General features: G+C 36.6%; 4 protein-coding genes across 5 annotated transcripts; 3 read left to right on the top strand and 1 right to left on the bottom strand.

Annotated features, from left to right (window-relative positions):
- The first annotated feature begins 2,038 nt into the window (after window positions 1-2,038).
- LOC143571653 (pentatricopeptide repeat-containing protein At3g13880-like) lies at window positions 2,039-7,177 on the top strand. The gene is made up of 2 exons (XM_077057024.1): window positions 2,039-3,696; window positions 6,368-7,177. Exons 1-2 carry the CDS (start codon window positions 2,039-2,041, stop codon window positions 7,089-7,091), a joined length of 2,382 nt encoding a protein of 793 aa, XP_076913139.1. The 3' UTR covers window positions 7,092-7,177.
- Window positions 7,178-7,597: 420 nt separating this feature from the next.
- LOC143571654 (tubulin alpha-5 chain-like) lies at window positions 7,598-11,028 on the top strand. Its single transcript, XM_077057025.1, has 4 exons — window positions 7,598-7,934; window positions 8,700-9,102; window positions 9,625-10,133; window positions 10,728-11,028. Exons 1-4 carry the CDS (start codon window positions 7,822-7,824, stop codon window positions 11,026-11,028), a joined length of 1,326 nt encoding a protein of 441 aa, XP_076913140.1. The 5' UTR covers window positions 7,598-7,821.
- Window positions 11,029-12,562: 1,534 nt separating this feature from the next.
- LOC143571652 (small ribosomal subunit protein uS7-like) lies at window positions 12,563-15,577 on the bottom strand. Its single transcript, XM_077057023.1, has 5 exons — window positions 15,486-15,577; window positions 15,267-15,365; window positions 13,133-13,404; window positions 12,845-13,048; window positions 12,563-12,761 (listed from the first exon to the last, which is right to left on the bottom strand). Exons 2-5 carry the CDS (start codon window positions 15,360-15,362, stop codon window positions 12,707-12,709), a joined length of 627 nt encoding a protein of 208 aa, XP_076913138.1. The 5' UTR covers window positions 15,363-15,365; window positions 15,486-15,577; the 3' UTR covers window positions 12,563-12,706.
- Window positions 15,578-18,561: 2,984 nt separating this feature from the next.
- LOC143571650 (putative receptor-like protein kinase At2g39360) lies at window positions 18,562-21,226 on the top strand. 2 transcript variants are annotated; one of them, XM_077057022.1, is made up of 2 exons: window positions 18,562-20,019; window positions 21,058-21,226. In XM_077057022.1, exons 1-2 carry the CDS (start codon window positions 18,852-18,854, stop codon window positions 21,162-21,164), a joined length of 1,275 nt encoding a protein of 424 aa, XP_076913137.1. In that variant the 5' UTR covers window positions 18,562-18,851; the 3' UTR covers window positions 21,165-21,226. The 2 variants fall into 2 exon arrangements, with proteins under 2 accessions (XP_076913137.1, XP_076913136.1); XM_077057021.1 differs by having other exon boundaries at window positions 21,055-21,226.
- Window positions 21,227-22,464: the final 1,238 nt, after the last annotated feature.

Raw genomic sequence — 22,464 nt, 5'->3', positions numbered from 1 at the left:
GACCCGCTGTGGCGCAGAGTGATCGCCGGGAGCGCGCATGCGACCCGCTGTGGCGCAGAGTGATCGCCGGAAGCGCGCATGCGACCCGCTGTGGCGCAGAGTGATCGCCGGGAGCGCGCATGCGACCCGCTGTGGCGTAGAGTGATCGCCGGGAGCGCGCATGCGGAATCCGAAGTTGATCCACAGGGAGCGATTTTGATCCGCGGTGGCGCGCATGGTCTAGAGATTTTGAATATTCACATCAGGTAGGTTTTATGTAAAACCAACAGATCTGATAGGATTTATAGATCTATGAATATGAAGTGTGACTGTTTCTCAAACGAACTCAGATCTGAAAAAATCATAACTAGATTTGGTATATTTCACTTAGAAAAAACACAGATCTAAGGGTTTTCCCCAAAAGTTCGGTGGTATTTCTTCCTGTGTATTTCCAGATCTGGAAGTATTTTTTAGATCTACGGATTTTTGGATTTCCATAGAACATATCTGTAAGAAGAAACCGTAGACCCGAGATATTGATGAACAGATCGGAGGGCCGAGGCGAGAAGCGAAATGTGGTTCATTGCCGTCCCACGGATGGCGCCAATGTCGAAGCACGAAATGAATCTGACCTGATCCATGACGATGTTTCCACGGATTTCGAGATGAACGAACCACGTCTTGATCTTCCTCTCCGGCTGCTTGGGATCTGCAATGACTTTTTGGGGGTGTGGAGGTGACCGCTAAGAAATCTCGAGGATCTCTTGTTCACATACACAAAAATATGGTGGTGGCCCTTATTGAGAATGACCAACCCCTAATAAGGAGGTGGAGACCTCCTTATATAGGGAGCCTCATGGCCACCATCATGGTACCCTAATGGGCCTAGCCCAGTTAGGGTTACCTCCACAAAACCCCCTCAGCCCAATAACATTGTATTAGTCCATATAATAAAATAAGCCAAACATAGTAAATTTAGGGTCGTAAAACCGGGTTTAGTACCATACCCCTACATAACATATAACTCGAAATTGATTTAATTGGACAAAATGCCTTGTAGAAACTAGTTGAACAACACATCGCCTTGTAGAAAGTGGTGGTAGAAACTAGAACCTCCATCCTCTAGCATGATACAACATATAACTCGAAATTGATTTAATTGGACAAAATGCTTAGCGAAAATGAGCAGATATAAGAAGATAATATAGAATTAGTTAGGGTTTTGAATAGATAGTGTGGTGATGTTGCTTTCTCTGTTATTTTCACAAACCCTAAGTCACAGTTTGTAGTGGAAGTTAGTAGGCTTTGAATATATGGTATTGTTTAATGGGCTCGTTTTTTTATCTTTTTTTTTTATAGTCATATTGTAATAAGAAAGAAGTGACGAATGGTAATGGGTCAAGTTTGGACGGGTATAGGTACTCTAAAACCCATATCTGATTGATAAGTTTGTCTCAGACGGATAATTATTCATCTGGATTTGACAAATAACAATCGGATATACCTACTCCAAACCCGTCATGTTTCTATCGAGTTTTAACAAAATATAACTAATTGATTACAAGTCGTAGAACTGTTACAAATTTGAAGACTTAAAAATATTCACTTAAAAAAGATTATTAACTATTAATATTTATAAATATATATATTGATACAACTCTAAATATTGAAAATATGAAAAGTATTATGAACCAAAAACATTGTAACGCTTTACTTTTATTTATTAAAAAATAACACAGTTTTGCAATAAAAATAACGTCCCAATTTTTATTTATTAAATATATTGGACCGATACCGATTCATAACCCATTTAATCTATTTAGCCAAAATCAAATTTAAAAACTTTAAAAATATTTATCGTCAATTATAATTTGAAAAATTAGCTTTAGCTAATATATTTTAATACTCATGAAAGTCTACGAACCTCTTTATTTTAGTTATCTATTTATTTAAATTATAAAAAACGACTCACAAAACATGGTTAAACACACAACTTGGTCCAAGCTTTTCTTCTCTAATAATATTAATATTAATCTTCAAGCCCTTTAACATACATAATATGTTGCCCCAAGTAAAACCCACAAAGATTCGATCTTTATCAACCATGATCACATTAGACAATACTACATTCACTAAACTGATTCAATCATCAACCAATTCACGGTCACCAACCCGTGGCAAGCTAGTACAATCACACATAATCAAAACAGGTTACACACCACCATTGTTCTTAAACAACACACTGATGAACATGTACTTAAAATGCAAAGAACCAGACAATGCACTCCAAGTGTTCGACGAAATGCCCGAACGAAACATTGTGTCATGGAACTCGTTGATTTCTGCGTATACGCAAACGGGTCGGTTTGTTAATGCGAAACAAGTGTTTCGGGTAGCTCGGGTTGAGAATTGTGTTAGTAAGTATACGTACGCGAGTATGCTTAGCGTTTGTGCTCGGACCGGTGATTTGGAGCTCGGGAAGGTTGTACATGGGTTGATTGTTGTTAGTGGTGTAGGTTTCGACGCGTTTTTGAGTAATCCGTTGGTTGGGATGTATTCGAAATGTGGACGAGTGGATCAAGCGCGGGTTGTGTTTGATGTGTGCGATGGGTTGGATGAGGTGTCGTGGAACTCGATGATTTCCGGTTATGTTAATGCCGGTTTGCATTACGAGATGTTGCAAGTTTTGGTGGAAATGCATCGACGTGGGGTGAGATTCGGTAGTTATGTGTTGGGGAGTGTTCTTAACGCGTGTTGTACGGGTTTTAGCTTTTGTTTGACGTGGGGAAAGTTGTTGCACGCGTGCTCGGTGAAAGTAGGGTGGGATGTTGATGTTATTGTCGGGACTGCGTTGCTCGACATGTATGCGAAAACGGGGGATTTAAACGACGCGATTTTGGTGTTTAATATTCTTCGTGACAAGAATGTGGTTATGTATAATGCAATGATAGCCGGGCTGCTTCGTGGGGAGGGTGTTAACGATGAGTTAGTGAAGAAATCGTTGGATCTTTTTATTAATATGCAAAGGTACGGGTTAAGGCCTTCAGAGTTTACGTTTTCGACAATGGTTAAGGCGTGTATCGCGTTTCAGGATTTGGAGTTTGGGAAACAAATTCATGCGCATGTTATTAAGAATAATCTTCAGAGTGATGAGTATATTGGAAGTGTTCTTGTGGAGTTTTACTCTTTGTGGAAGTTAATGAATGACGCGTTAATATGTTTTGATTCGACTAAGAAACGAGATATAGTGATATGGACGTCTATGATCGTGGGCTATGCTCAAAACGGTGAATATGAACGCGCATTAGGTTTGTTCGGTGAACTTTATAGTTTTGGGTTAAATTCAGATGAGTTCACGGTTTCAACCGTGTTAAGTGCGTGCGCTAATTTGGGTGGTGTGAGATTTGGTGAGCAGGTTCAAAGTTATGCGGTTAAAACCGGGATTGTAAACTCGAGTGTGGTTGTGAATTCTTTGGTGTACATGTATGCAAAGTCGGGTGATATAGACGCTGCAAATCGGATGTTTGAGGTGGCTGATAAGTTTGATGTGGTTTCGTGGAGTGTGATGATATGTAGTGCTGCATATCATGGATGTGCGAAGGAAGCGTTAACCATGTTTGACTTGATGGTAAGTAGCGGGGTTGCACCGAATGATGTGGCGTTTCTTGGAGTTCTTACTGCGTGTAGTCATGGAGGGCTTGTTGAGGAAGGGTTCAGGTAACGGTTTCGTTCTGTTTGTGAGTTCATTAGGTGGTAAGAAGGGTAAGTAAATGGGTTACGGGTCAATACAAGTCGGGCTGGTTGGGTTGACCCGCTAATACTTTTGATCTAAGGTGCTTTTCTTAATCAGTAGGGGTGTGCATGAAACCACAAAAAAGCAACCCATAACTGAAATAACCGAACCCAACTCAAACCAACGTTTATATATATATATATATATATATATATATGTCTTCAAAAACCGAATTTATGGCTTGGTTTTGGTTTTGCATGTACCGAAAACTGAAAAGGCGGAAACAAACCCATAGAAACCGATTTTTCGTATTGAACTTATGGATTATAATCATTATATGTATATACTAGTTTTTATCCCCCGTATTACGGGGGTTGTTTTATATTATTTGTTTATAATATTTATTTATTTTTTGAATTTTTATTTTTTTTATTGTATGAAAGTAGGGATGGCAAAAAAACCCAAACCCGATGGGGAAAACCGAAACCCGCCCCGAACGGGGCGGGTTCGGGGACACTTAATCGGGGACGGGTCCGGGTTCGGGTTTTCCCCGTTTAAGTTAATCGGGTTCGGGGCGGGTATGGTATAGCCTGTACCCGCCCCGTATACCCGCCCCGTATACCCGTTTAAAACCCGTTTAATTAAATATAATTTTTATATTTATATATAATATATTATTTATTAAATATAATTTTTATATTCGGGTATGACTTATTATTTACATTAATTTAACTTTATTCATTAATTGTATTAACTTTATTTATATATTAGGTGTCACAACGGAGCTTGATTTGTATCTACAAGAGAAAGTTTGGATAAAAGAAACTGAGATTGACCTTTTAGCTTGGTGGAAAACAAATGGTGTCAAGTACCCAAGGTTGCAAAAGATTGCTCGAGATATATTGGCGATTCCAATATCTACCGTTGCTTCCGAGTCCGCTTTTAGTACAAGTGGTAGATTGGTAAGTCCACATCGTAGCCGTCTTCATCCAAAAACATTGGAAGCGTTAATGTGCGCCCAAAGTTGGTTGTTGAATGAAATCAAAGGTAAACAAACATTTTATTTTTTATTTTTAACTTAGCTACTATATAAACTTTTGACTTTTGTGATATGAATATAGCAACTTGTTCAGAAGAATCCGAGGCATATTGCCAAACTATTGAATATGATTGTGACGATGGTATTGAGGTAATACATATATATATGGTTTATCGTTTACATTTTAATATGGTTTAACATTGATTCTTATATAGTTTCCAATTAATATGTTAATGTTTGATTATCATAGCAATCCGGCGTGACAAGTGTTTGAATGGTTGAATGGGTGCGGTATGGACGTGTAAGAAGGATCAATCATGAAGTTAATTTCCGTTGTGATGGGAGAAATAAACATTTTTATGTATTAATAATGTCTTTTGTATGTGTAATGTGTTTGGATATTGAACTTTTTGTGTATTAATATTGTATTGTAATTTTGTATCATTTTCTTACAATCGGGTTTTAAACGGTGAACCCGACGGTTAAATGGGGATCCCCACGGGGAATTTAGCCCGTTTAAAAACCATTTATGCTAGACGGGTTCCCCGAATACCCGCGGTTTTCCCCGAATCCCCGATGGGGATTCCCCGTTTAGTCCCCGCGGGTTTTTAGACGGTTTTGGTAATGAGTTTTATAAACCGGGGCGGGTATGGGATTGGCATTCCCCGCCCCGAAACCGCCCCGTTGCCATCCCTATATGAAAGTTAATAATATACTCAATGTTTGATGATAAATTGTTTCACAAAATATGAGATGTTATAACCCGGTTTAAAAGTTATATGGGTTTGATGAGACCCAAGACCCGTTTATTTTTATTAATATAAAATTGGTTTTTTAATTATAAATAATATATATCTTTTTTTTAATAAATCTGATATTAATTTTTAGTATATCCTACTTTATAGGATTTTTAAATCAAATATTCGGTGAGATTAGTTTTTAATTTAATGAGATGTTATAACCCGTTTAAGAAATATCTGGGTTTGATGAGACCCATACCCATGAATTCGGGTCAAATGCATGAGAATCCTCCATTTAAAAATCAAGCAAATCTGGTGACTCCAAAAAAATGGGGAGCGACCACATCGCGACACATAGGATTTTTATGGTTTCGTTTATATATATTATAGATTTTTTAATGTTAAGTAATTTCTATAAAGTTAATAAATAAAAGTATTAGGTTCAAATGTTTAATAATCAACTAATCATTAACAAACAGAAAATTTTAGGCACATAGTTTTAGACTAAAATTAATTATTCATGGCCAATTTTTCTCAATCTAAAAATTTCAAGCCCGAATGATAAAACCGAAAAGTTAGAAGCCAAATCGAACCCATTGTGAAAACCAGAAAACCTGAAACTGAACGGTTTTCAAAAGTACAAAAACCAAGTTTTCGGTTTTGGTTCGGTTTGAGCCAAAAACGCTCAAACTAACAAATGCACACCCCTAATCAGGTTCAGTTCGACCCGTTTGACCATTTGACTTGTTTGAGATAAAAGTCTAAAACCCAACCCGAATTGACTTACTCATAAGCAAACAGGTCAAAATTGTCTCCATTTCATATTATGTGTTTTATAATGATGTAAACTGCTAACCATATTTACCAACGGGCCAGGCGTTATGAAACAATGAAGAGAGACTACGCTATCACACCAACCGAAAAGCACTCTGCATGTATAGTAGATTTATTCGGGCGTGCCGGAAGGTTATCCGAAGCTGAATCATTTATCATCGACTCAGGTTTCAGTCACGCGCCTGTAATGCGGCGGGCCCTGCTAAGTTCATGTAGGATTCATAAAAACACAGAGATTGCGAAACGTGTAGCCGAGAGATTAATCAAACTCGACCCACAAGCATCTTCATCTTACGTGCTCCTTTACAATATCTACAATGATGCTGGAATGGAAACACAAGCTACAAAAGTAAGAGACTTGATGAGTAACCGTAGGATCAAGAAAGAGCCCGGGTTAAGTTGGATCGAGGTGGAAAACCGAGTACATTCTTTTTTAGTTGGCGATAAATCTCACCTGCGAAGTGAAAAAATATACGAAAAGTTATACGATGTGCTCGAGAAAATCAAGAAAATCGGTTATGATGGCGGGAAAAATGACGGTTTAATGGTAAATCATCATAGTGAGAAGTTGGCAGTTGTCTTGGGTTTGATAAGTTTGCCATTATCTGCTCCTGTGAGAGTGATGAAGAATTTGAGAGTGTGCCAAGATTGTCATAATGTAATGAAACTGATCTCCAAGATCGAAAACCGGGAAATAGTTCTACGTGACCCAATTCGGTTTCATCGGTTTAGAGATGGGAGTTGTTCTTGTGGGGATTATTGGTAACCGTCAAAGGGCTAATATGGTAATTCTTTATCTTTAAGACGGTATACTTCATTCTGGGTATGGGCCGGTTCAGTTCGGTTATGTGTTAAAACCGAAACTGTAATAGATGTTTCGGTTTTTAAAATTTTTATAACTGATTGGTTTCGGTTATAAACAGTTTGGTTAATTCGGCTATTGGAAAAGATGGTTTCTTTAATTTGGTTAACCACCTGTCTTGGGTCAAATAAAATTTAATTTATAAATGAGAATAAGCGAACTTATATTATTTATAAAAAAATAAAAAAAACATAAAAAAACTTTACTGGTACATAACATATTATTAATGAAAAACAAAAAATATAAAGGCTTTAAGTGTCGGTTTGGTTCGATATGTTGGGAATTTATACACATATAACTGTAACCGAACCATAAAATCGATTATGAAAAATCTGCTTCATCCAAAATATAGGATATTTGATATTTTAAGACATGTATTGTGGAATAACAACGTACGGTTTGTATGTATATCTATATATAGCTAGAGGTAACCCATAACAACTGCTTTACCAAACATATTTTTGATTGAACCTATATAATAACCAACAATCTTTGTTGTTTATTCATCAATAAAGCGGTTTAAGTAAACATTTTCCTCCTTTTCTTTTCCATCTCCCTTGTGAAACGGTATCATAGCATATCGTTATCGTTATCGTTATCGTTTCACAGAGAGATAAGAAAGAAAAAGAGGAAAATGAGAGAAATCGTAAGCATACATCTCGGACAAGCCGGAATTCAAGTCGGTAATTCCTGTTGGGAACTCTATTGCCTTGAACATGGCATTCAACCTGATGGACTTATGCCAAAGTACGTATACGTACATTTATTTATTTATTTTTGGTTATATATTATCCAATGCTGTTAAAATCAAACCAAGTCAATTAGTTGGACGGAGAGTCAATTACTTGGACCGAGAGGCGGTCTAACCAGTTGTTGTTTGGAAAAAAAGGTCTTTTAGGATAGATTATACGCTTGTCCTCGTTTCACTCTTCCCAGACCACTAGTTGCTACTAGTGGTGTAAAAGAGCCGAGCCTGAGCTCAGCTCGTTTTCACTTACAAGAGCTCGAGCCCGGCTCTTTTTTTATTTATTAACTAATTTATATACATTTTTATAATTTTGATATATTTTCTAATTATATTTTTATATATGACATAATATATATTATTTACATATCTTTATCATAGTTTTATATATAACAAATATTATTACATACATATATAGTTAATACATTAAATAGAAGTTTAATAAACAATAGGTTCGCGAGCCAGCTTGAGCTCGATAACTCGGGTTCGTTTGTTAAACAAGCTTATTTTTAGGGTCGGGCTCGTTTGTCAAACAAGCTTATTTTTAAGGCTCGAGCTCGTTTAAACTCGGCCTTGATTTAAACTTTTAACTAACCGATCTCGAGTAGCTCACGTGCCGGATTGGCTCGTTTACACCCTTACCAACTACTAGCTTTTGCTATGAATGGATATTTTGTAATATACTGGTAAAATGGTTGGTTCAGTTATTAGTTCATTTTTCAAAATATTGTTATCATCTTATAATTTCCCGCCATTGGAATACGCAGTAACACCTCCAACGACTCCTTCGGGACCTTCTTCAGCGAAGGCAGAAGAGGAAAGTACGTCCCACGGGCCGTCCTTCTCGATCTCGAACCCACAGTGATCGATGAAGTGAGAACCGGGAGTTATCGGAAACTCTTCAATCCGAATCTACTCATATCCGGTAAGGAAGATGCAGCCAATAACTTCGCCAGAGGACATTACACGGTGGGAAGAGAAATCATCGATCAATGTGTTGATCGTGTGAGAAAAGTAGCAGACAATTGCAGTAATCTGCAAGGGTTTATGGTTTTCAAGGCCGTGGGCGGTGGCACCGGTTCTGGTTTAGGATCGTTGTTGCTAGAACGCTTGTCCAGCGAGTATGGGAAGACGTTGAAGCTAGGCTTTACAATATTTCCGTCTCCGAAGGTAAATCATACGTATTTTAGGGGTGTGCGCGGTTCAGTTTGGGTCAGTTTTGAGATAAAACCAAACCAAAAACCTAAACTTCAGTTTTTGAGTTTTGAAAACCGTTTAATTTCGGTTCATTTTCGGTTTTGCCATTTGAGCTTAAAAATTTTGGGACGAAAAAATTCGGCCAAAATTATGAATTTGGGCCTAAATCATTTTTTACACTAATAAATAATAGTTAAATATTTGGGCTAAAATATTCGAGTTACATATTTATTTTTTAAGTTTGTATAAATTACATAAAACAAAAGGCAAAAAAATGAAAATCTATAAATACGGTTCGGTTCGGTTCTGTTCGGTTTTTTCAGTTTTTATAACAAGCAAAACCAAAACCGAACTGTATGTTCAGTTTATATAAAAACATAAAACCAAACTGTCGGTTTTTGTTTAATTCGGTTCCATGCACACCCCTACGTATTGCTATAATTTGCCCTAAATTTCTTTCTAACATCTCATTTTATGCATTGTTGTGGAATGTAGGTTTCGACTGCAGTTGTGGAGCCTTACAACGCAGTGTTATCGACTCATTCGCTGATCGAATACACAGATATTGTGGTGCAATTAGACAACGAAGCGATATATGATATATGCAGGACAGGTTTACGTCTCGAGAAACCGTCTTACAGGAACCTGAACCGATTAATATCGCAAACGATCTCATCTTTAACGACTTCGTTGAGGTTTAACGGGTCAATGAACGTTGATATTTCGGAATTTCAAACGAATCTCGTCCCGTACCCACGGATCCACTTCATGCTTTCATCATACGCACCAGTCATCTCATCTTCGCGAGCTTACCACGAGCTATGCTCAGTTTCTGAAATCACGAACGCCGTATTTGATCCTTCGAACATGATGGCTAAGTGCAATCCGAGAAACGGAAAATACATGGCGTGTTGCGTCATGTACCGTGGAGACGTTGCTCCGAAAGATGTTAATTCGGCTGTCGGATCGATTAAAACCAAAAAATCGATTCAATTCGTCGACTGGTGAGTAAAAACGAACCGAACGTTTAGCTAACTGTTTGTGAACTATTCGGTGGGAAGTTCATTTATGTTTGTTTGTTTTTTAATAAATGAACGAATATGGACAAGGAATTTCGTTCGATTAACTAAATGAACGAACACGAACATAGGCCATGTCCGTTCAATTGCGTTCGTTAATGTTTGTTCATTAAAAAGTATTAAACAAACATCAACGAACATAAACAGACTTAAACGAACTTTCACGAACACAATTTAAGCTAAATAATTAACTATAAAACAAAAGTATATTTGAGTATCATGTGATAATTTATATGTAAAATTATCATATGAATATGAATGTTATAAAAATCAACACAAACTCTGTAGCCAACCGAACCACTGGCACTAAACATTCTCGGTTAGCCAAATAAAATAACACACTGTTTGTGTTCGTTCGTTTGTGTCCATGAACCGTTCACAAATAATTTCATTTCCTCACGAGTGAAGACGAACAAAAAATTATGTTCAGTTAGTTGTTCGTGAACCGTTCATTTGTCTGATAAAAGCTTAACAGACGAACATGAACGATATGTTGTTAACTGAAGTATGAACTTATAGGTGTCCGACGATATTCAAGTGCGGGATAAACTACCAACCTCCTACGGCGGTGCCAGGCGGAGACCTGGCGAAGGTGAAACGAGCGGTTTGTATGATCAGCAACAACACGGCGGTTTCAGAGGTATTCAGTCGGATTGATCATAAATTCGACATGATGTTTTCGAAACGAGCGTTTGTGCACTGGTATTTGGGTGAAGGGATGGAAGATGGCGAGTTCAACGAGGCGCGTGAAGATCTTGCAGCACTGGAGAAAGATTATGAAGAGATTGTTCAAGATGGTCAGGAGGATGAGGAATATTAATATTAATGGCGTCAATATATCATGTAAATGTATCATATTTGTCCGAAAGATATATGAAATATTTAAAAAACCGTTACTAATAGTTTTTAATCTTATTATTATGCATTTCATGAGAAAATGGAACTTAAATACTTGAAACAAAGTTGAATCTGATAAACTATTTAAATTTTGATATAGTGTAAATAGATATATAAAACCAGTTAAATGTTTAGTTAAAGAAAATAAATATGAATGAAACCTTTGGTCTAAACGGTCCGTTCGGTTTGGAACTTGGAAATAGGGGTATTCATAAAGCGTTAAAACCGATCGAATTTTGCAAACCTGTATAAGTTGTCTTGTTTGGTGGGTTAGAGATCCAAATTGTTCGGTTCATGGTTTAGCTTTAACGGTTTCATGGTTTGAAACTTGAAATCGGTCTAAATTAAACATGTAATTATGTTTATTTACTGTTACAATAACTAAAAATAATTTTATTTTATACAAGTTATTTAAAGAAAAATAAAAAAATGTGTAGAGATCATAAAAAGGTACCGTTAAACCATCAAATATATATTGACCAGGCAACATGCCAATCGTACCGTAAAATATGTATCGAGTATGACCGGTCAACAAGCCAATCATACCACCACCAAATATGCATCGAGTATGACCAAGCAACACGCCAATCATATCATCAAATATGTAATGAGTATGTATATCAAGTATAATCGGTAGATGGAGCAATACGCCAACCATATCGGTTATGTTTGTTGTTCTTAAAACCATAGTTGGTGTTTTGGTATTAAAACTATATTTAAAACAATCAATTCATATCTTAAAACATGTTTCACTCCAAAATTATGATTGAGATTTTATCAGATTAAATTTTACAGTTGTAAAATTATTATTTTTTAAGTTTAGATTTTTTACCACATTTTACAATTTTAGGCTACTGTAGGTAGAGGTGCACAAATCAGGTTTTCTAAATACCCGGGTTCGGGTATGACCGGGTAAGGGTTCGGGTCGGGTATTGTCTCTAAAAATCATACCCTATGCATCGGGTTCAGGTATGGTATAGAACCGGGTATTTGAATACCTTATTATCGGGTATTGAATAAACTCTATTTACGGGTTTTTTCGAGTTTTTTTCCGATATTTTTTTTATATAGATTGGATTTTTTTTAAAGTTTACACTTTTTAGGGGTATTATTCGGATATTTTTAAGGTATTTTTCGGGTATACATCGAGTATTTTAAATACCCGGTTTCGGGTATTGGAAAAACTCGGTTCCGGGTTCAGGTATTACCGGTACAAATCGGGTTTTCGGGTATTACCGGGTACAAATCGGGTCCGGTTCGGGTTCGGGTTTTAGTGCCAAAATGCATACCCTATCCGTACTCTACGGGTAGGGTCGGGTTCGGGTATTAGAAAAACCGGTTCCGGGAATTTATTTCGGGTCCGGTTCCGGGTTCGGGTTTTTTGTGCACCTCTAACTGTAAGTCAGTATTTTAACATACTAATAAACATAGAAATGCAAAATTTTACTTAACAAGCATATGATTAACATAAGAAAATCACCAAATAAAGGTACAACAAAATCCATAACAAAAGCTGGCAACAGTCTTAATAATTAAATCTTTTTCATAAATCCGAAAAAAACACAACATCCAAAACCGAGTGCCCTAACATTAAATCTTCTTTAACGGTTAGCCTTGGCGACTCTTTCAATCTCATCCTTCTTCTTAATAGCATAGCTACATTTAAACAAACAACAAACCATCATCAAAACATAACTAAAACAACCTTAAACAAAAACAAGCGTTTATTCAAAATGTACCTATTTGAAGAACCCTTAGCAGCGTTGATAAGCTCATCCGCAAGGCACTCAGCAATAGTCTTAACGTTCCTGAACGCACTCTCACGTGCACCGGTGGTCAAAAGGTAGATAGCCTGGTTAACACGCCTTAACGGTGAGATGTCAACAGCCTGACGCCTCACAACACCAGCTGAACCGATTCTAGTAGCATCTTCTCTTGGTCCACTATATTTATTAATAAATTATTAGAAAAAACATCATGTGTCTATATAAGTCAAACGAGTTTTAATAAAAATATAAGTGAACTACCTGTTGATGACAGCATCAACGATGATTTGGATGGGGTTAGCATCGGTCAAAAGGTGGATGATTTCCATGGCATGCTTGACAATGCGAACAGCCATCAACTTCTTACCGTTGTTTCTCCCGTGCATCATAAGCGAGTTGGTCAAACGCTCAACAATGGGGCATTGAGCCTTCCTGAATCGCTTAGCTTGGTACCTTCCAGCAGTGTGAGGCATGTAGATCGGGTGTTTGGAAGCGGTGGCAGTGATGTAATCCTCAACAGAAAGATCAGACACCTGCAAATAAAAAAATGTTCTGTCTATTCATGACTTTGAATCTTAAATCATACAGAAGTTGATTATTGATTCAGAACTTATTTTCATATCCTCTGTTTCAACTTGTCCAATAATTGCAAATGAAATAGTCATAGCCAAAAAACAAGGCTCATCGTTAGTGATTCAGATAGTAACTAGACTCTATACAAGTTATTGCAAAAAAAGAGTAAAAAACTTCAAAAATATTAAAAAAAATACAAACTATACCCTCACAAAATAAATAAATATTGAATATATTTACAAATTACATGTTCATATACTTGCAAATAAATATGATCAAATACATAACAATACATGTGCTCAATAAATTAGTGTTATTATGCTTACATACTTGTTAAATATAATCATTAAAAATGCCAAATAACAAACAAAACAATTTTGTGAATCAGTCAACTTGCAAATAACAGTAGACAAATGCTTAAACACTTACATACGTTGTAACAAATACATATCTGAAGCTAGGCGGTTAATGCAGTAAAATATCGGCTATCGATCAAAAACCATAATTAAGATCTCAGTTATCGCAGTGAGACAGAGGTGGATATCAGTTGATATGTTATCAGACAAAATTCATATGTTTATAAATTTAAGAGTTTTACGTGATATCAAATCTACTGATATCCCACCCATATCGCATTACGATAACCGATATCTCAAAAATGGTCCTACATCGATAGCTGATTTTTTTCTGCATTAATTGTTTTGCTTCATATATGTATTTGCTAGAAATTATGCAAAGTGTTGTGAACATTTGATTACTATTACTTGCAAGTTGACCAATTCATGTCATTGATTTATATGTTTTTTGGCATTTTTAATAATTATGTGTATTTTCCTACCATTAACTAATTAACCTTCATCATCATCGTACTCAGTATATCCCACCAATAGCAATGCTATGGTAGGGTCTGAGGAGGGACAGCCTTACCTCTATCCCATAGGGATAGAGAGGCTGCTTCCGGTGAGACCCCCGGCTCGATAGTAGTTTTGCATCAAGCCTTGGACATAAGGCACATAGCACTCAATCATCGGGACACCGGCTGATTGGTGCATGTGCCCTTGTCTTTCGGCTATCAACGCCACCACATGATGCCTGATTAACCTTCCGCCACTTTTAACGTTATTTTCACGAGATTAGTAAAATAACGTCAAAATTAGTGCAATTTTACTTTTGCCCACCCGAGGGTTCACACATATATACATTATATGCGCGCACCGCAAGCAGGGCGTAACCTTTGAAACTTGCAAAACACAAACAATCGTAGCAAGTAAGAACCAATTAAGACTTAAAACACTAACATTTCAACACTAACAATTAATAATAAAAACTTAAAAACTTAAAAACTTAAAACATTAAAACATTGATATTGGTGATATATCGGTCTATATTGACGATATTATCGGTACCGATATTTTGACTGTAAGTTTACTTATATATAAATCTAAAGTGATAAACAGCCTACTGTCTCAATTACATTTCTCATACAATCATCATAAATCAGCTGATAATTCAACTAAGCAATAATAATAATCATAAATCTAAGTGATAAACAGCCTACTGTCTCATTTAAATTTCTCATACAATCATCATAAATCAGTTGATAATTCAACTAAGAAATAATAATAATAATAATAATAATCTACAAAAAACTCTTGAAGCTAGTTTACTTAAAAAATGAAGCCAAAATATGGATTATACACAAACAAATACATGTAATTGAAATCATTTTAACCTAATTTACCTACAGACTAATACAAAATTATACACGAACAATACACAGATCTGATGATGAATTAACTAATTAACTTATAATATTATTAACCTGAACGTCATCGTAAGTCCACCGGTTGAACAGCAACACATCGCTGTGTGACTTTCCGTCTTCACCAGCAGCATCAAGTGGCGGTAAAACCTCCATTCTCTATAACAGTAAATGAATTCAAAATTGAATCAGTCACACAAAATGTTAAAATAATAATAATAATAATAATAATAATATGATGATGATGAATTGTAATGGAATTGATAGGTTAATGCTAACCTTGAGTTAGGGTTTGAAAATGAAGACGGCTGCTGGTTGTTTAGTTAGTTCTTCAGAGATATTAGAGGATGAGAAGATGTAAACCCTAATTGAGTTTATAGTGGCTTTATGGGCCTTCTTATTGGGCTTTTCAAGTGTAAATGGTTATTGTTAATTGTTATTGTTTTGTTGGGCTGGGTTTTAACTTAAAACTAGAGGTGTAAATCGGGTTTTTCTTATACATGGTTTCGAGCATAGGTGAAAAAATCGGGTTTTTCAAATACCTGGTTTCGGGTATGAAACTGGGTTCAAGTATGATCGGGTATTAGAAAATTGTGTATTGGCAAAAATAGGGTCGGTTTCGGGTCCAGGTGTTATAACTGAAAACAATACCATATGCATCGGGTTCGGGTCAGGATGCTTTTTTTCGGATATTTTGTTCGGGTATGGATTGATTTTTAAGTGGTTACACTTTTTAGGGGTATTTTAAGGGTATTTTTGGGTATTTGAAAAACTTGGTTTCGGGTATTGGAAAAACCCGGTTTCGGGTATGGAACCGGTTCTGGTTTTTGGGTATTATCGGGTATAATTCCGGTCCGGGTACGGGTTTTGGTACTTATATACATACCCTAGCCATACCCTACGAGTATGGTCGAGTACGGTTTTGGGTATTAAAAAACCCAGATATAATAAAAACCGGTTCTGGGTTCGGGTTTTTTGTACACCTCTAGTTCCGAATATAGAACCGGGTTCGAGTGCGACTGGAACTTGGAAAAACAGGTATTGGCAATACCCAAGTATTGAAACCATACCCTATGCACCGGCTTTGAGTTCGGGTAGGGTATAGAATCATGTATTCTAAAATCGGGTATTTGAATACCCTACTTTCGGGTATTGAAAAAACCCTATATTCGAGTTTTTTCTGGGTATAGATTGAGTTTTCTAAGGGGGTACACTTTTTTAAGTAGTGTTGTATATTTTTCAGGGTATAGATCGGGTATTTCAAATACCGCTTTTCACTTTTGGCAATTTCCATCCTTCAACTTTTCTTACTCCCCAAAAAGCTACTCCCCTACTTAAGATACATCATTATTCATTAATAACTAAAATTACAATTTGTAGTAATTAATTACGAACTTATCACTTTTATATATAAAAATGCTAGTATTAATGACCCCGCGTTGTGTTGGGATGTTACACCAGGGCCTAAACTAGGGTGGGGTTGGGTGGTCGACGGCCCCTAACCCGACACCCCATTAGGCCCCAAATTTTTTTTAAAAAAACTATATATATTTTCATGAAAAACGATATGTATATTTAATGTTTAAACTCAATAACATAACAAGTAGCTTGCTTGGCAAAGGATCATGACTTTCAACCAAAAGGTTGTGGGTTCTAGTTTCATTTGAGACATGTTAGGCCTTTTTTTTATACAACAGTTATTTACACAACCAAAATCATAATCAAGTAAGCTCATTTAAAAATTAGATTGTTAAACGCAACAAAATATTTCTTAAGGCCCAAAAATACTTCGTCTTCGTCCCAAAAAAAAAATTCACTTCTCAGAGCCGGTTCGGTGTTAAACCATGAAAAAACTCACAATGTAAACCTGGACATTGAATGAAATAAAACGTGAAAAAAATAACATCGAGAAGTTTCCATGAAACCACGCATTGCAATGTGGTTGTAAGACCACAAAAAAACAAATGTCGAAATGTTGTCGTGAACATGTTGACAAAATGCTTAACTGTATATAAAAAAATTAAACCTTGACATTGTTGATCACATTCGAAACTTTATATAAAAAAGCGAAACCGTCACAAACCCGTGTGCTGGATGGGGGTTGATAATATTCAGATTATTTGTATAAAATGAGACCATTAAAAATCTTAATGCCAGAACGTCGATGAAAATAAGCATGTCGGAACGGAAAAAAAATACCCTTAAAAACGTTTTGCCAACCAACATTTAGAATTTAGATAATTAGTTAAGTACTACAATTAAATAAAAAAGAGATTTATTTTTTTTAATTTTTCATTATGCACTTTAGAAATTTGCCTACAAACTTCCATATGTTGTTGATGACCAAAGTTCCCAATCAGATAACCACAAACAGCCGATGAGCTTTAGCAAGCTCAACTAGCATCCAAGGGGAATCAAAGTTTTGGCAGTGTTATAAAAATCCTAACTAGGCGTTGATTAATCATTGATTAATTGTCGATTAATCCTGATTAATCTCGTTTAGTCCTGATAAATTCCGATTAAACCCCGATTAATCGATAGTCCCACTCTACTGCCCGACTAGCGATTTTTATAACACTGAGTTTTGGGCTAAAAGCCGCAAAGTCTCAAGTTTAAATCCGATCTCAACTGAGTTTTTCGCAACAGGCCTTGTTGTTTGTGATCATGAGTGTTCGTTGCCACTTGTTAAATTGGGTTACCCGGTGTAGCACTCTAGCAAGGCTTTTTTCATTGGTTGTTTAAAGGAAAGTGGAGATTGACTTGGTCTCTAAATTTTCAATTATTGATGTGTATAACTCAATAAACGTGGATAATAATTGGATTTTAATAATTCCAATTTAATGCAAATGGCCGATAATAATTCCTACTTTGAAAATAGGTGTCACCGGTCCCAACTTTCACACAATTTGTTTTCATTGGTCATTCGTTAAAATTTTTTTAACGATGTTAAGTTTTTTTCAAATTTTAAATTGATGTTTTAGGGCTTTTGATCGGAATGAGAATATGAATCGACTGATGTAAAACTTAACTCGAAACGGCACTTTAAACAACTTGATTTTTGTTACTTAAAAGTTTAAACACCGGAATTGAAGCATCCTTTAGTCGTTTGGACCACCATTTTAATGTAAGTTTTACATCAATCGACTCGTATTCCTATTCCGATCAAAAACCCTAACATATCATTTTGAAATTTGGAAAAAATTTAACGTTGTTAAGTTTTTTTAACGGATGTCCAATGAAAACAAATAGTATGAAAGTTGAGACCAATGACAACTATTTTCAAAGTTAAAATTATTACCAGCCAACTGCTTTAAATTATGATTATTAAAATCCAATCAGCCGCCTTAGAAATGTGGCTGATTTAACACCACAACTTTAAACATACATAAATATAAAGTTAAAGTTTTGAAGTATACAAGTCCAACTTAACAAGAGTGATTGATATAAACATGCACTAAGTAGAATCGGTCACGAGTTGACGTGAAAGTTGACTGGATCCACTCTCCTGTTGGCTAATCACCATATATAAATAATTCACATGGAGCTCACAATACCATCAATCCACTTTCACATGTAATTAAACATATTATTTCATTTGCACCATCATATATCAACAGCTAGTGCCAACTTGAGTTAGCATTCAATATGTCCCTAGTTTCTGAATGCAAAAAATACCCCTTGGATATGATACAAAGTGCTACCGACGATTTCGATGAGTCAAAAGTCATCGGAAAAGGAGGTTTCGGAAAGGTTTACAAGGGTATGCTTTGCATCGGATGGGACATGACTGATGTGGCGGTTAAACGTTTGAAACCAGGATCAAGGCAAGGGGTTCTACAGTTCCGTACCGAAATCGAGATGCTTTTGATGTGTCGTCACTCTCACCTTGTGACCCTAATGGGTTATTGTGACGAGAATGAAGAGATGATCTTGGTGTATGAGTATATGTCTTGTGGTAACCTTGCCACACAACTATTCAAGTTTCCTAACTCTAGTTTGACATGGGCGCAACGCCTTAACATATGTGTTCAAGCTGCACAAGCGTTGCAATATCTTCACACTGGACACTCAGATACGGTCATTCATCTTGATGTAAAGTGTTCCAACATTTTATTAGATGATGATCTGAATGCTAAACTGTCAGATTTAGGATTATCTAAAACAATCCCTGCAAACCACGGTGAGGCACAAACAACTTTTGTTCATGGTACCGAGGGTTACATAGATCCTCACTACCGTATGTCCCACAAATGCTCAACCAAAACAGATACATACGCTTTTGGTGTTGTATTATTGGAGCTGCTGACTGGGAAACACGTCACGAGTGGGTTCATCATCCCTAATCCAGATGTCACCGACCTTGCCGTATGGATCCAACAAAAGATAAGTGATGGAAGTGTTAAGCGTATCATTGATCCAAGCATTGTGGGTGAAATTGCTCCAAATTGTAGAAAAAGTTTCGTAGATATCTTGAGTAAATGTTTGCTAAAGGATCCTAGGAGACGGCCAACTATGTCGGATGTTGTGGCTCAGCTTGATCGTGCATTGGCAATGCAAAATGGCACAATGCCGTCGTCTTCCATAATCGACAAACATCTTCATGGATACTTTAACAAACTAAGGAGAACCGACTCCCAATATCCAGATGAAGACTATAATATATTCAGCAGAAACGATAACTCCGATGATCCTTCTGGAGACTATAATATATTCAGCATTGATCAGACCAATTCTAATACCTCGGTTACTCATGATTTTTTCAGTGAATCCCAACGAACAAGCCATTTGCAAACTCCAACTAGGAGTAACACATGTGAGTATATGCTTTAATCATAATACTACCCTTTGCAGCATGTTTGGAATTGAGTTTGAAAAGTACTTAGACCATGTGTAGTCGTAAAGCTTCACTACCAGGGGTTATGCGTCACGTGGCGCCCAATCAGAGTTATGGTTTTGTACAAAAACAGGCTGTAGTCATAACTCTCCACTACCAGGGGTTATGCGCCACGTGGCGCCCAATCACTATTAATTTTATTTGTTTTTTTAAATTATAAATCATTTAAATAATTAAATATATAATTAAAAAACTACATTAATATTAAAAAAATACCAACCAAATCAGATCTTCTTCCTTTTCATTCCAAAACCAAATCTAAAACCTCCTTCTTCGCCGGTTTGTTATCCACCAACACACCAACCCAACACCCAAGACACCTCCTCCTTCTTCGCAGCCGCCTCCTCCGCCGCCGCAAGCTCGAAGCCAAATCAGAAAACAAGGTCTCCTTCCAACACCTCCTCCTCCATAGCAGCTGCCGGAGTTACTCACCGGCGGTGAATAGTAACCCATCTCCATCTCCAAAGGTAACCCCCAACGCATAGTTTTTTGATATTTGAGCCAGATCTAGCGTTTTATACAAAACGTTCGGAAAAATAAAATTACATAACGCGGGGGGGGGGGGGTGTACCCCCCGCGTTTTCCTCCCAAACGTTGGTGGCAAAGCTGCCATTACGAACGGTCTTATTGTCTTATTGGCTCTTGTGTTACATCAGAGAGTTCTGCTCTTGTGGCGACACACCGACAGTCAAGTGGCAGCCGATGGTATGGTTTCCCGGGAAAACGCTCAATCCAAGCTTTGAAGCCAACATTGGCCCGGTTAAGACAATATTGTTTGACCAATGTGGAGCAACATGACTCTCCAATTTGAAAAGTGCGGTGGCTAAAAAAACGGCTCCGTTCTAAAAAAAATAATAGTTATATATTTTTATAATACTAATTTGACCTCTCTAATGTTAAGAAGAATTGTAGTCTTTTATGTGTAACGAAATATAACTTGATTTGTGTTTGCAGCAGTGGGTATCCCATCTTATCCGTTCATTCATTCTCCTCAAGACATGTTACCGAAATCACTTATTGGGTTGTTTCAGAAAAAAGTGATCAACCGGCCGCGTAAACGTTGATGTTGGCACATATCAAATGCGCGTGTACAAGTTACATTGATCCTCTTAGTATGTCATGTAGTTGTTTTAGTGACACTTCTAGTGTGTGTAGAGGTTAATGTTGGCACGTATCAAATCTGCTTGACACATGGTTATGGGAATGCTACACATTGTGTTTCTTGTTTGCTTCACTATTTATTGGATTGAACTAAACTTATATTTATAGCCTTATAGGTATTCATGCAATTATGATAAAGTATGTTTAATGTTAATATTGTATGTTGTGATTAGAGTATATTGCAAATTACATCATTTATGTTTATGCTAAACTAGTGTTCCCGCGCCGGGACAGTTCGGTAAAACCCGGGCGGTATAAAATCCAAGCGTTGAAGCGGTAAGTCGATATGAATTAGAATGGTTTTGGTTACATGTGTTATTGTGCCGGAACTAAAACAAATGGATTATAAGAATTGAGGTGGACCAATGGGGTGACGTTGGTAAAACCCGATCGTTGTCGATCCTGGGAATTGAGGCGGCGGGTTTCTGCAAATTTGGTTGGATTCTGTCACGTTTGTTAAGGTCCCGAAATTAAAACAGAAAAGAAATATTGGCATTCGGTCGGCTTTCGTTCGTTATGGTATTGAAACTAAAACAAAATGCAGCGAGTCTACACGAAATTGGTCGTTTTCCGTCGTGTTTGTCACATTACTGAAACTAAAAACAAAACCGACATTCAACCGGTTTTGTTACGTTTGTTATGGATCGGAAGTAAAGCAAACCAAAAATGGGAAAAAAAAACCTTGAAAAAAAAAACCTTGACCAATAAGGTGCCGCAAAGTGGCCAAATAGGGACTTTGCGGCACCAAATTTCTTAAATGTATATAGTAGTAATTTCGTGTTATGTACTTTAACTTCAATAGGAGTGATGAACGTCCCTAAACTTCAACACGTATTGTAATTCTCGTCATTTCCATTAACGAACGTTATATTTTCGTTAAATACAGCCACATCTCTTGTGCAATGCATATGAGGGTATTTTGTTTTTTTTATCAATTTATTAAAAAACATATATATTTAAAATAACATTTACCCGTCATTCATAATCTCCAACACTAACCCTGTCTTTGTTTTACTACACTCATGACACTCCACCACCCACAATCACTTTATCAGCTTCTAACGGTATCTTCGATGATGGGTAACATTAATCAATATAGAAACCTCCAGGGAGTCTATAGATTTCACGAAAAATCGTAGTTGCAATCCTTAACTTGCAATAATAAAAAAACACAAGAACCAAATCTCCAAAATTGGTTTCTCC

The sequence above is a fragment of the Bidens hawaiensis genome, unplaced genomic scaffold, assembly GCF_021521415.1.
Source record: "Bidens hawaiensis isolate Kalapana, Puna unplaced genomic scaffold, B.hawaiensis_p1.1 tig00025457_1, whole genome shotgun sequence".
NCBI classification, from domain to species: Eukaryota; Viridiplantae; Streptophyta; class Magnoliopsida; order Asterales; family Asteraceae; genus Bidens; species Bidens hawaiensis.
The sequence above is the reverse complement of the archived record's forward strand: the minus strand, read 5'-3'. Positions and strand labels throughout refer to the sequence as shown.